This window comes from Camarhynchus parvulus, chromosome 9 (genome assembly GCF_901933205.1).
Source record: "Camarhynchus parvulus chromosome 9, STF_HiC, whole genome shotgun sequence".
NCBI classification, from domain to species: Eukaryota; Metazoa; Chordata; class Aves; order Passeriformes; family Thraupidae; genus Camarhynchus; species Camarhynchus parvulus.
This window is the reverse complement of record NC_044579.1, coordinates 9,536,951-9,550,409: the sequence shown is the minus strand read 5'-3', so window position 1 is coordinate 9,550,409 and position 13,459 is coordinate 9,536,951. Positions and strand designations below refer to the sequence as shown.

The 13,459-nt window shown below is 59.2% G+C and overlaps 2 protein-coding genes across 4 annotated transcripts; one reads left to right on the top strand and one right to left on the bottom strand.

The window, feature by feature from the left end:
- Nucleotides 1-1,872: 1,872 nt before the first annotated feature.
- LOC115906978 (cell wall protein DAN4-like) lies at nucleotides 1,873-6,606 on the bottom strand. 3 transcript variants are annotated; one of them, XM_030954581.1, is made up of 5 exons: nucleotides 6,241-6,606; nucleotides 3,281-3,664; nucleotides 2,949-3,068; nucleotides 2,579-2,664; nucleotides 1,873-2,361 (listed from the first exon to the last, which is right to left on the bottom strand). In XM_030954581.1, exons 1-5 carry the CDS (start codon nucleotides 6,530-6,532, stop codon nucleotides 2,287-2,289), a joined length of 957 nt encoding a protein of 318 aa, XP_030810441.1. In that variant the 5' UTR covers nucleotides 6,533-6,606; the 3' UTR covers nucleotides 1,873-2,286. The 3 variants fall into 3 exon arrangements, with proteins under 3 accessions (XP_030810441.1, XP_030810443.1, XP_030810442.1); XM_030954583.1 differs by lacking the exon at nucleotides 6,241-6,606 and adding an exon at nucleotides 4,811-5,348; XM_030954582.1 differs by lacking the exon at nucleotides 2,949-3,068.
- Nucleotides 6,607-8,531: 1,925 nt separating this feature from the next.
- On the top strand, nucleotides 8,532-12,234 carry LOC115906913 (deoxyribodipyrimidine photo-lyase-like). The gene is made up of 10 exons (XM_030954464.1): nucleotides 8,532-8,620; nucleotides 8,784-9,046; nucleotides 9,227-9,372; nucleotides 9,514-9,696; nucleotides 9,844-10,002; nucleotides 10,327-10,525; nucleotides 10,615-10,767; nucleotides 11,021-11,142; nucleotides 11,243-11,402; nucleotides 11,578-12,234. Exons 2-10 carry the CDS (start codon nucleotides 8,815-8,817, stop codon nucleotides 11,730-11,732), a joined length of 1,509 nt encoding a protein of 502 aa, XP_030810324.1. The 5' UTR covers nucleotides 8,532-8,620; nucleotides 8,784-8,814; the 3' UTR covers nucleotides 11,733-12,234.
- Nucleotides 12,235-13,459: the final 1,225 nt, after the last annotated feature.

The window sequence follows — 13,459 nt, the reverse complement described above, 5'->3', positions numbered from 1 at the left end:
CAGTGCCTTATCAGCTTCCCTGAAATTAATGGGCTGGTTGTTCCAGTCCTGTGGAGAACACAGCATCTCCTGCTGGCTCCCCTCCAGCCTCCTGGCAAGGGCATTGGGAGAGGGCTTAGGGGTGGCAATGGGAGAAACCAGGTTATCCATCAACCCCACAGGTTCTGGATGACTTGGCATGCTGGGTGTGTTGCAACACTCTCCTGCCAAAGAGTGGGAGCTGGGCTATAGCCATCATCAGGGGTGAAGGGAAGGGGGACATTGGAAGGGACACCTGAGTCACAAGGGTCCTGAGACATGCCCCATGATGCTGCCAGGTCCTCCAAAGGTGACATCATGTTGGGCATGAGATTTGTTCCTTTGGACAATGCTGAGAGATGGGAGTGTATCACAGCAAAGAGGCTGAGAACTCTGGTGTGGACTGGGAAAGCAGCAGGACTTGGATCCAGCCTCCCAAGCCCCTCTGGTCCGCAGTCTGTGGCAGGCCAGCAGCCATGGGGTGAGGGTGGCACCTCAAGGACAGCAGGCACAGAGAGCATGGGCAGTGTCAGGAGCTTGTCAGAGCTCTGTGCCACCACTGCCTGGGCAGGGACACCACTCCAAGGGAGCCACATCCTCCCTCTGTGCCCCTCTTTTCCCATCCAGGCTGGTGGCAGAGGGGACCAGAGCATCTCCTGCCCCCATGGCCCCCAACCACAACAGCGGTGCAAGGCGGCTGTGCCAGCAGGGAACAGTGAGTACCCTGGTCACCTTTTCATCCCAGCACTTCAGGACCTTTTCCTCCCTTTGTGACGCAGTTTGGCTCCATTACCCCGGCCTTGGCACCCGGCCATGTCCTGGGGTCTGAAGTTATGGATTCAACAGCCGGAGCAAACAGCCCAGTGGGACGCGCCGTGGGAGGACTCCTGGCCCGGCTCCAAGGCGTAGGCAGACCACAAGGATTTCTTTCCCAGCACCCCACCAGGCAGCCAGCATGGAGACTCCTTCCAACAGGCTTTGCCCTGCTCCCCAGCTCCTTGCCCAGCTGCCAAGGGACCTCTCTCAGTCTCAACAGGCCCAACGAGCCCACAAAAGCCAGGCAGCATCCTAAAGAGCAAAGGGGCCACCCTGGATGCAAGGGGCACCCCAAATGGGAGCATCCTGACAAGCTGCCTCCTGGGCACAGCCTCCAGCCCCAGGCCAGTCTCTCCCAGGCCCTGTGAACTGGCAGGCAGCTGGGTGATCCCACGGTGTCTCTCCCCATCCTGTCCAGCTGCTGGCTCCTTCCCAGCCAGCTGACAATCCAGGCAGCCTGAGAGAAGTCCCCAGGTTAGGAATCCCACAGCCCCACAGGCCCCTCCCAGCCCTCCCTGTGCCGTGAGAGCTGCCACTGAGGAGCAGGGATCAGCCAAAAACAACCCCTGACACGCAACAGGGCTATTTTGCTAATTATTTCAGTTTTCAATCTCCAGGAGAGGTGGCTTGCTAAGGCTAATAATTGCTTCAGTTGGATTTTATCTGGCTAATTAATCAGTTAATAAATGACTTTGCTGCAGGGGGTCAGATGTTACAGCAGTCTCCTTAGCTGGGGACTGGAAAAAACAGGGAAGGAGCACAGCCCACGGGATTTCCACAGCCCCACAGTGCTGCCCTGCAGCTGTGGGGCGTTTTGGGGCAGAGAGCTCCAAAGCAGAGACCACCATCTGCCAGGGTGCCGAGCCATCCTTGGGAACGTCTGCAGCAGCCCCTGGTGGGAGGGGACAGCACTGAGCCTGCCTCCCCACACAAAGCTCTGGGGACTCAAGTTTCCTCACCAGTACCTCCAATAGCTGAAAACTGGGAAAGACAACTTGGAAAATAAAGAAGTCATCACTTCAACACAGAAAACATGGAATTTCTATTTACTGCCCGGCATGGGTGTTCTCCTCTGTCAGCAATACCACAGGTGAGCCTCGGGCACAGCAGTACTGAGGGCTTCAGGTCTCCTTCCTCTCATTCCTGTCCCCAGGGTGGCTTTGATGGCTGAGGCAGCTCAGTCCCAGATGTAAAAGCCCAGTCCCATGGGGTTCCCTTCTCCCAGCCCCCCAGCAGAGCTGGAGGGGGAACCAGGTCTGGAGCAGGGTGGTGGGAGGGCTCAGGCTCTTCAGACAGGCTGTGGGAAGGGGCAGGAGGGGACTGGGGGTACAGAGTGAAGGACAGGAAGCCCCAGGTTCAAGAGGAGCTGTATGGGGTTCCCCAGGGGCCTGCACCACCGTGGAGTGAGGAGCTGGGAGCAGGTGGCTTGGCAGTCCAGGTGAGGGGCAGCAGTCAAGTCCTCCTCTTCCCTCGCCACGCCAGTGACAGGCCAGCGCAGGGGAATGCTGTCTGCAGGTCCTCACGGAGCTGGGGGGAAAGAACAGCCATCAGACTGGGCCAGAGATCTCCCTACCCTCTGTCCCCACAGAGAAAGGGCCTGACCCTGGACTATGGCAGCCAGAGGAGGACTTCCCCTTCATCTGAAAGGGCTCTGGATGACATTCAATGCAAGATGCAGCCATTCCCCTCCCTGATTGAGTGAGCCACAGGTGGCAGATGCAGGATCTCCTCCTGCACACCTCACCTTGGACAACAGCAGCTCCTGCACCGTGGTGTTCCCCAGGTCCAGAGGGGTGCTTAGCCTCAGCGACAGAAAGAGGTGAGTTGCACCTGGGGGTTAAAAACAGGACTCTGGTTATTGCCCTTGAACCCTGGGCTCTGCCAGAGGACCTGGGGTGTCTCCCCAGGTTTGCTGGCACAGACATGGAACATCCTCCCAGGTGAATTGTGTCATGGACACACCACACTGCCAGAACAAGCCTCTCACTGTAGAGCAAACCCATGTACCCCAAAGCACCAGCACCCCCACAGTGAGAGCACAGCAAGAGCAGTGGGGCTCCAGGGCTCCCTGCATGGCCCCAAGCACCGATGCTGCCCACGGGCACTGCACTTACTGGTGTTGGGTGAGCCAGAGGGGCAGGCTGGCAGCAGCGTTGGCAGGGCTGCAGGGGTGCTGAGGGTAGCAGCCTCTGAGGTCTGGGCTGAGCTGGTGGCAGGGGAAGAGGGCTCAGTGCCTGGGCAAAGCAATGATAGGTTAGTGCTGTCTGCAGGGGTACAGGATGCTCCTGCAGCTGGGGACAGGCCTAGGTGAAGCCACCTGTGTGAAGCCACCCAAGTACATGAAATTCCTATGGGGATTTGTCACCCTGACCACACCCCTGCCTTCAGGTGCCCCCCAGCTGAACCCACCCAGCTGCACAGGGGGTCCCAGACACTGTCAGGGTACCTGGAGTCGACTCCACAGTTGAGGGGAAGATGTCAGGAGTGGTCCTGTCTGGGTAGCTTGAAGAGGGAGTTCTCATGGGGTCTGATGTGCTGATAACAGGGCTGGCTGTGGTGTCTGCCAGGGTTGCCAAGGTCTCTTCTGTAGATTCAGATGAATCCTCTGTAGTTGTGGTGGGAGGAAGCACAGTGGGAGGTGAGGTGCTGCCAGTCTCTGTGGATGTGCTGTACTCCTCTGGGGTGGAGGCTTCTGTTTCAGGGTTGGAGGAAAGGAGGGTGGCTGTGGTGGTGGAGTCAGTGGTAGGCAGCAGCGTTGAGCTCTCCATGGGTGTTGAGGAGGTAGGGAGAGCTGGGGACACAGTTGCTGTCACACCCAGGGCAGTGGTCTCTGCAAAGAGTTGGGACAATGAGGGTTGGTGGTGAAGGGCTGGGTCCATGGCTGTGCTGGGCATGGTGCAGCATCACCACCACAGTGAGCTCCCCCAGGAACTCAGAGCTGCACATCAGCCATGGAGCATTGGCAGGGGAGCTCACTGTCCTGCATGGATCAAACACACAGATCTCTTCAATGGGTATCAGCCAGGCTGACCACATAAATCCCAGCCTGACAAAGCAGGAACAAGCCACGGCCATTGCTAGTTTCAGGGCAGAAACTCCTCTGGGCACCAGTCCTAAGACCCATTCCACCATCTTCACCCATCCCTGCAGGAAGTCAGACAAACCCGTCTGGCAGGAAGAGCCAAGCAGGAACTGGTGACCGTGAGACAGTCTGGAAGTGCAGCAGCAGCAGTTTAAACAAACCCTCTGTGCTGCAGATAGTCAGGAACTGATAGCAGTGGGTGTAAATAATGGCAGGGGGGAAGCAGCCCCACAAAGGAACAGATCCCAGCTCGCAGCTCAGGATGAGCAGACGTGCTGTGACCCACAAAAGCTCTGGGAGGCAGGGGGTGGGGCACAGGAGGGCTGTCCTCTCTTCCACTGTGTACTGCACCAGAGCAGTGTGCTGTCCCCAGAAAAGCCCAGGGATCTGTAACCCTCTCCAAAGGACAGGCAGGACAGGCCTGGCTGCCTGGACCTTTGTCAAGGGGTGTCTGTGAGGTGGTGGCTTTGGGAGACCAGACTGGATTCCCCAGTGATCCCAGCACAAACCCAGTGACTCTGGGGCTCTGCTTGCATGAGGATGGGAAACCGAAACACAAGCTGCTATCTGCATTCAGCCAAGCCAGCCAGAAACTTCCAAAGCTCCTGGCAGCCAGGCCCTCTCTGCACACAGCAGCTAGTTAAATAAAAATACAGAGAAGGGCAAAGGTCTGACCCTAGGCCTTGCCAGGTGAGCATCTGCACAGAAGGGCCTCATCCTCACAAAGGGAGAAGCAGCAAGTCCACCTCTGCTTCCCATTTAAGGAGCAGGAAACAGCCCCCACAGCATCCCACCCCCCTGCACCCCAGAGGTGCCACCCCTCCACGCTGGGGAATGATGCTCCCCGCTCACCACCCACCCTGCAGAGAGCATTGCAGCCCACTCAGCCCTTACCCAGAGCCAGGTGCAGCACGGAGAGGCAGGTGAGGCTCAGCAGCAGCAGCAGCAGCAGGGGCCAGAGCAGGGGCAGGGCCAGCCCTCCTCTCTGCCCAGCCATGTCCGGGTGAGCAGGAGCTGACAAGCCCCCACAGGCACTGCTCTGAGTGCTCCCCACAGCCCCAGCACTGGGGTTTCCAGGTCTCCTTCACCCAGCAGAGGAGGAGCATCCAGCTGGGTCCTTTTACCCTCCAGGTGCTGGCAGCGAGGCAGCAGGTTCCACCTGGCACGGACACTCCAGGGACTGGTGCAATGCCCAGCAAACATCAACTGCACGGCCGGACCCAGAACAGCCACAAAAAGTGGGCAGGACAGGCCACCAAGGCCACCACTACTACAGACCTGGCTCCTGTGGCTGTCCTCTGCCTGCTGTGGGGAGGGTGACAACGGAAAAAAGCCCAGGAATGCTCCAGGCTGCCCGGAACCCCGCACTCCGCCACGGGGGTGATGTTTGGTGGTGGCTCCCAGCACCAACGCCCTCAGGAGACAACAGCCAGCTCTGTCTGAGCCGAGGAGCTGGCCAGGGAACAGGCACGCTCAGCTCAGGAAGGGCGGGCCCCAGGCTGAGGGTTTGTCCCCTGGGCTGTCTGTGCAGGCATCACTTCCCCGTGTCACAGCACGGCCCAGGAGCACTGCTGGGGCTGCTTCCTCCTCCTGGGGTCAGGGACAAGAGCAGGCCCCGGGCCAGGTATGGCATTCCACAGGCAGGCAGGCATGCTGGAGGGTTGTCAGGGCATGGCCACCCTGTGCTGAACAGCTGCATGGGGGCACTGCCAGGGCACAGGCACACAGAGGCCACCACCAGGGTGCTGGCACTCTGATGAGGTGCTCTCACTGCACAGGCACAGGGCCAGCATGCTGCAGGTACTCTGCGAGGATACAGAGGCTCTGCTGGGGTACAGGGGCACCAGGAGTATGTGCATGGCCAGGGGTACTGGGGCTGGGTACAGTGTCCCTATCCTGGATGAGGTGCACGGGGTGGGCTGTCACCAGGGTACATCTGCAGTCCCAGCATAAAGGTTCCTCCAAACAGCCACCAGGACACAGCCACATTGACAGGACACAGGTGCCCAGAAAGCTGCACTGCCAGGGGACAGCTGCCTGGGGGACTGCAGGGGTACATCACACTCCTTGGGGTACAGGGTACATAGATTGTCCACATGGGGGGTGTGTACACACAGGCTCAGTGCTGGGGGCACAGCCACACGGCAGTACTGTCACACCACAGCACAGGTCCCCACCCTGGCACCCAGCCACTGGCCTGCAGAGCCTGGAGACCAGGTGGCCCCTGGGGGAAGAAGCCAACTCCTTGGCTGAGCAAGATGGGAGATCCTGTGGGGATTTGCCACCCTGATCCTGCCCTCCAGGTGCCCTGCAGCTGCACTCACCTGCAGTGTCACTGGGGGTCTCTGGTTCTGTTGGGGTGGAAGTACCAGGGGTGGTCCCAGGAACCTCTGTGGTGGTAACAAGGGAGGTCATGGTGTCTGATGGGGTCGTCAAGGGCCCATCTGAAGTGTCTGTCACTTCTGGGGTGGTGGAAGAAGAGGTGGTGCTGGTCCCTGGGGATGTGCTGCCCAGCAGTGTGGTCATGGCTGGCTCTTGGTGGGGGCTGGTGCCAAGCGTGGTGCCCACCCCAGTGGAGGAGAGAACAGCAGAGGTGGAGGGAGGCAGCATGCTCATGTCAACTCCAAATGAGCTGGCAGCCAGGGCTGTGCTGGTCCCCACAGACGTGACACTGGTACTCTTGTCACAGCTGGGTGTCATAGAGGTTGGAGTTGGTGTGCTGGTGGTGCTGGGTCCCAGCCCTGCTGGGGTGGTGCTGGGTCCCAGCCCTGTTTGGGGGCTGCTGGTGGTGGGTGCCAGCCCTGCTGAGGTTGTGCTGGTGATGGTTTCCAGCCCTGCTGAGGTTGTGCTGGTGATGGTTTCCAGCCCTGCTGGGGGTGTGCTGGTGCTGGGTGCCAGCGCAGGTGACACAGGAGTGCTGTCAGCTCTGCTGCCCCTTGCCTGTGGTGTGGTGATGTTGGAGGCTGCCAGGCTGCTCTGCTGAGCTGTAGAAGCACTGGATGTGAAGGCATCCATTGGCATCTCTGGGGTGGAGGTTGCAGGATGAGAGGAAGGGAAGGTGGCTGCAGTGCTTGAGCTGGTGTTGGACAGTGGTGCTGTGGTCTCTGTGGGTGTCAAGGAGGTAGGGAGAGTCAGGGGTGTAGGGTTTGTCATGTCTTTGACAGTGGTCCCTGCAAAGAGGTGGGAGACAGCACACAAGGGCTGGCAGTGAAAGGCTGGGACCACAGCTGTGCTGGGCATGGTGCAATATTACTGCCACCATGAACTGCCCAAGTCTTGCATCAGCCATGGATCATCAGGAGTGGGGATTCCCTGTCCTGCATGGATCAAGCACGTGGATTCCCTGAACAGCAACGTGACAATCAGCCAGGCTGACCACATAAATCCCAGCCTGACAAAGCAGGAACAAGCCATGGCCATTGCTGGTTTCAGGGCAGAAACTCCTCTGGGCACCAGTCCTAAGACCCATTCCACCATCTTCACCCATCCCTGCAGGATGTCAGACAAACCCGTCTGGCAGGAAGAGCCAAGCAGGAACTGGTGACCGTGAGACGGTCTGGAAGTGCAGCAGCAGCAGTTTAAACAAACCCTCTGTGCTGCAGATAGTCAGGAACTGATAGCAGTGGGTGTAAATAATGGCAGGGGGGAATGCTTTGTGGAACTAGCCCCACAAAGGAGCAAATCCAGCGTGCAGCTCAGGGCATGTCCATGAGAGACCTCTGGCAACCCACAAAAGCTCTGGGAGGGGGTTGAGTGGTGCAACAGGAGGGGATCTACAGCTGTGGTTCAAGGCTCTCAGGAGGTACAAGCTGCAGGTTTATTCCCAGTGCTCCACTCAAGGCTGCTCTTACTTTGCGTGAAGTGCAAATGTTGGGATGGCATTTGAAGGTCTCCAGGCCTCGTACCTCCCAGGGAGGTTGCCATCTGGGCAGGGCCTACTGGGCAGGTTGTAGCGAAGGCAATGAACCCAGCAAGGACCAAGGCTCAGCAAGGGGTCCAGCTGAGCCTAAGGTCTTCTCTCCCTAGATGGAGACCCACATCAGAGGCAAAAGAAATAGAGCTTGTTGCTTGTGTTCTATAAAGCACTGCCCTGTTTGCTCACTAGGACAGGGATGCTGGAGAGCAAACAGCACCCAAAGTGTTTCACCTCTGTGGGCAGTCACCCCAGGGCCACCCACCACCCTGGAGAACGACACTCCTCACTCACCCCCCACCCCATGGATATCTCCACACACCGCTCAGCCCTTACCCAGTGAGAGATCCAGCACAGCGAGGCTCAGCAGCAGCAGGGGCAGCCCTGCCGTGCCCCGAGTCATGTCCAAAGGCAGCGCCCCAAGGCCTTGCAAGGTGAGGGACCCGAGGACGCAGGGCGTGGGGAAGGTGCCAGCAGGGAACTACGCTGCCGAGTGATGGCTGGAGGTAGTTGGAGCTGCTTCCTTGTTCCCGGGCGGACGGAGGGGAGGCACCAGCGGGCACGGACACCCCTCCCGGGACAGGTGCAGCGCCCTGGGCGCGCCGGGGCCATGGGAGCAGCACCTGCGCCCGTGTGCGGGGGGCGGTGCCGGTGGCGGAGCCGCGCCCCTCGGGACACGGCCACGCCCATGGGCACGCCCTTAGCGCCCGCCCCGGCTTGTGTAACACTCGGGGCCGCGTGGCTGCCAGCAGGCATCGGGACCGGGATCGGGATCCGGACCCGGACCCCAGGTATGGACAGCAGGAGCGGATCGGGCCGGGGACCGTAACCCCGTTATTGCCCGGTTCCCGAGGAGCAGCACGGGCAGGGGACCAGCTTCCCCCGGGCTCTGGGGGCGGGCCGGGATTCCCGGGGAAGCGCGGGAGCTCATTCCGGCCTGTGTTCCTCTGGCAGCGCAGCCACGCTGCTCCGGGCGGCGCTGAGGATGCGGCGGGCACGGGGGAAGCGAAAGGCCGAGGTCACGGAGGTGCCGTGCGTGTCTCGGAGGAGGACGGAGGGAGAGGAGGCGATACAGGAAGGCCGTCGGAGGGCGGCCCCGTCCGTTCGAGAGTTCAAGTACAACAAAAAGCGGGTTCGCCTTGTCTCGCAGGGCTCGGACCTGAAGGATGATGCTCGGTGCATCCTTTACTGGATGTGCCGGGATCAGCGAGTGCAAGGTGAGAACCAGCCGGTGGAAGCGGCTCCCATGGGTGGTAAAAGCGCTGGTCCCTCCTTCGATAACTTTGGTGCTGGCCCCACTCTCTACAGCGGGCTCTGGGGAGAAACTTCCTGTGAAACCCCATCCCCATCCTGTCGGTGGAGCACCCTCCTGACTATGCCCTGTGCACTTCCCCCAGATAACTGGGCTTTCCTCTACGCCCAGCGCCTGGCCCTCAAACAGGAGCTGCCTCTGCATGTCTGCTTCTGCTTGGTGCCCAAATATCTGGAGGCCACCATCCGCCACTACAGGTTCATGCTGAGGGGCCTGCAGGAGGTAGCAGAGGTACAGCCAGGGGATGTCCGTGCTGGGTGGGACAGGGCGAATGGGGAAGGGGGGAGGCAGATCCATCCCTTCAGCAGATGGTGCTTGGGTGGGGTTTGGAGAGCCATGAACTGTCTCACAGCCATTTGCCTGTTGCTGCAGGAGTGTGCAGAGCTGAACATCTCCTTCCACTTGCTGCTGGGCTATGCCAAGGATGTGCTGCCCACATTTGTGATGGAGCATGGCGTGGCTGGGCTGGTGACAGACTTCAGTCCCCTCCGCCTCCCCCGGCAGTGGGTAGAGGACGTCAGGGAACGCTTGCCAGAGGATGTGCCATTTGCACAGGTGGGTGCCACCACTCTGGGAATGGAAGACTGGCTGCTGAGATATGGGACAAACTTGTCTCTTGTGTCTGCCTTGAGCAGAGAGCATGTGTGTCGTGTTGTCAGGATTGTTTGCTTCTCACACCCTTCTCCACGGCTTTGCTCCCAGGTTGATGCCCACAACATCGTGCCCTGCTGGCTCGCCTCCCCCAAGCAGGAGTACAGCGCCAGAACCATCCGGAGCAAGATCCATGCTCAGCTCCCCGAGTTCCTCACCGAGTTTCCCCCTGTTGTTCGTCACCCACATCCACCCTCCTGCCCAGCAGAGGTACCAGCAGGAGACACTCAAACCCATTCATGGGCAGGTCTCAGAGTGTTTCATAAGTCCTTTGTGTTCCTGGGAGGGGTTGGCAGGGAATGAGGACAGTGACCTGCCTGAGGTCACACACAGATGGTGTGGAGATGAGGATGCCCTGGGGAAAAGGAGGTTCCCACCTCATTCATTCAGTTCCTACATCTCTGCCATGCAGAGGGCTAGTTAAAAGGAGAAGCTGGCATGGACTGGGGACTTTGGTGGTTGGGGGCATAACATTCAGGGCAGCCGTCACTGAAGAGATTCTGCAGATGCACTCACTGCTTGGTTGCCACCCAGCCCATCGCTTGGGAGGCCTGTTATTCCAGCTTGCAGGTGGACCACACCGTGAAGGAGGTGGAGTGGGCAACCCCTGGCACAGCTGCAGGGATGGCTGTGCTCAAGTCCTTCATTGCAGAGCGGCTGAAATCCTTCAGCAGCCACAGGAATGATCCCAACAAGGCGGCTCTCAGCAACCTGTCCCCGTGGCTTCACTTTGGTGAGTGTCCCAGGCTTCCCACTCTGCAGCAGGACTGAGCACTGTGGCTTGGACCAGCAGCCTGACTTGGTGCTTCCCCATGTCCCCAGGCCAGGTTTCCACCCAAAGAGCCATCCTGGAGGTGCAGAAGCACCGGCGCAGTTACAAGGACTCGGTGGATGCGTTTGTGGAGGAGGCTGTGGTGCGGCGGGAGCTGGCTGAAAACTTCTGCTACTACAATGAGAACTACGACAGTGTGCAGGGTAACATCCTGGGTCACTAGGGCCATGCTGGGTACCCAGCTGCTCACTCCAACTTGGCAATCCCAGTTCTGCTAGGAGAAGGGCTGTGGGGGCACTAATGTCCCATCATTTGGTTTCTTCTGGAGGTAGGACAGAAGCTGACGAGTGCCCCCTTCAAGACTGGTGCCTCCAGGGCACAGTGGCCTCAGTAGCCTGGTTCTCAGGACCCTGCAGAACAGGTTGCTCAGTGTTGCTCCTCATCTCTTGCTCACAGGTGCCTATGACTGGGCACAAACTACCCTGAAGGTCCATGCCAAAGACAAGAGGCCTTATCTGTACAGTCTGCAGGAGCTGGAGCAGGGGACCACACATGACCCGCTCTGGAACGCTGCCCAGGTACTACCCTACATCTTCCCCACAAAATGCTGAGCTTTTTTCTGAGGCGCTGAGGTGACCTGCCATGGCCTGACCCTCATGGCTGTCTCCATCCCTGCAGCTGCAGATGGTCCGGGAGGGCAAGATGCACGGCTTCCTGCGGATGTACTGGGCCAAGAAGATCCTGGAGTGGACACGCTCCCCTGAGGAGGCCCTGCAGTTTGCCATCTACCTCAACGACCGCTATGAGCTGGACGGGAGGGACCCCAATGGATACGTAGGCAAGCTGCAGGCTGGGGGCACGGGCTGGGAGGCCTTAGCTCTGGTGGCCAGGGCTGCATTGGCAGTTCTCTGCAGGCAACTCCAGCCCATTCTGCCTTGCACTCAGATCCCCCTTGCTCTCTGTGGGCCCCGAGCAAGGGGGAGAGCTGACACCGGTGTCCCTGTGCCCGGCAGGCTGCCTGTGGTCCATCTGTGGCATTCACGACCAGGGCTGGGCGGAGCGGCCCATCTTCGGCAAGATTCGCTACATGAACTACGCCGGCTGCAAGCGCAAGTTTGACGTGGAGCAGTTCGAGCGTCGCTATGCCCCCACACACTCCCATCTCTGAGACCCTCTGGGCTGGGCACATGTGCCTTTGCTGAGCTGCCAGCTTGCAGGGATCACCCTGGGATATCAAAGGGCTCCCTGTAGCTGCAGCAAGCTCCAGGGTTTTGCAGGTCTTTGCCAACACCCACTGCTCGAGTTGCCACACTGGGGCAGCTGCTGGAGCCCTTCTGCTGGCACAAGGTTGTTGGCAGCTGTGAGAGCCCATCCTCAGCATGCCTGTGCCCACCAGAAACCTTTCTACCATCAGGGCCTCAGTAGTAGCCCAGGTCATCATTGCTGCTGGTAACCACAGCTGAGATTTGGGCTGAGCAGGGTCTTTCTAGGGAAAAGCCCCCAGGATGAGGCTCTTTGTGGAGCCAGTGCTGCGCTGTCATTTTTCAACAGTTGTTTTAAAGTTTACAGTTTTTGTCACTTGTGTTGATGGTGTTTATGGGGGGATGCACAACACTGCTATGAAGGGAGAGCTAGGTGGCCTGGAATGGGGATGCAAGCACGGACAGGGCAGCCAAGGCCAGGCCCCTGGGCCCCTCTGCCAGCAGCAAAGGCAGGCTGTGGAAGGGGACAGACATTACAGAGAGCCCCTCAGTGGCTTGTACTTCCTGCCCTGAGTTCAGGGGCAGTTTGCAGGGTGAGGCCACAAACCAGATTAATTAGTCAAGGGGTAGTGACAATAACCCCCTCCCAGTGACTGCATCACCAGCTACATGAGCTGTCCTTTGCCATCAGCAGCACTCCCTGCCAGCCCCATCACTTCCAGGTGATATACACACCATTACCTCACCTGAAACAACGTCACAACACAACCGGACTCCTTATTAACGTCATTTATTAAGGACGGCATTTTAATTGCTGTGCTGTGCAATAATAATCCCGTTGTGAGGGCTCCAGTTGAGGGCCAGGGCAGCCCCCAGCTCTCCCTCCCAGAGCTCCCTGTTGTGGCCAGTTCCAGTGTTAGCTGTAGTGGTCAGTGCTGGGCAGCAGTGTCAGTGCTGGGCACAGTCTTGCCCTGGAGACCTGTGCCAGGTTTGGGAGTCCTGCTGCTTCCACACAGTCCATGGTGGAGGGTGGAAACCATAACTAAGCCAGAATTCCTTCCCTCTTCTCAAAAAGTACTCAGTGCTTCTAGAAAGGGATCTGGGCAGCCTCTCAGCTGCTGTCCCATGACATTAAAGTGCTTCAAACAAAATAGGGTGGATGGAGGTGTGCTGCTGAGGCAACTCCAGGGAAGGGAGTCCCAGATCCAAGCAGCAGCAGGAGGGCTTGGCTTGGGCTTGGGGACAGGCAAGACCAAGGCAGACCAGCATCTGGCAGCCCCAGGGCTTGCAGAGACAGAGTGAGCAGAATAGCAGCTGCTCTTCTGGGGAAAAAAAGCAGAAGCAAGACACAAGGCAGTAAAAACCCCAGAGGAGCAAGGGGGGAGCTGAGCCCTGCTTTCAGGACTTGGTCAGGATGCTGCAGGCAGGGGAGAGATGCAGCAGCCCAGCCCTCAGCAGCAAGGCTTGCAGCCAAATCTGGACCCAGCCTCTTCCCCCCTCCCCAACCCTGCCACTCCCACAGGGAGAGCCCACAAGTCACATCCCAGCCTGGAATCAGGGCATGTGCTGAAAGAGCCACTGCCCCTTGAGGCCTCCTGCCAGTGCATTGCTCTCTGGTCCCTCAACACCCTCCTTGCACATACACAGGCCACGCCATCCTTCCTAACACCCCACATCCCACCTGTGCTCAGGT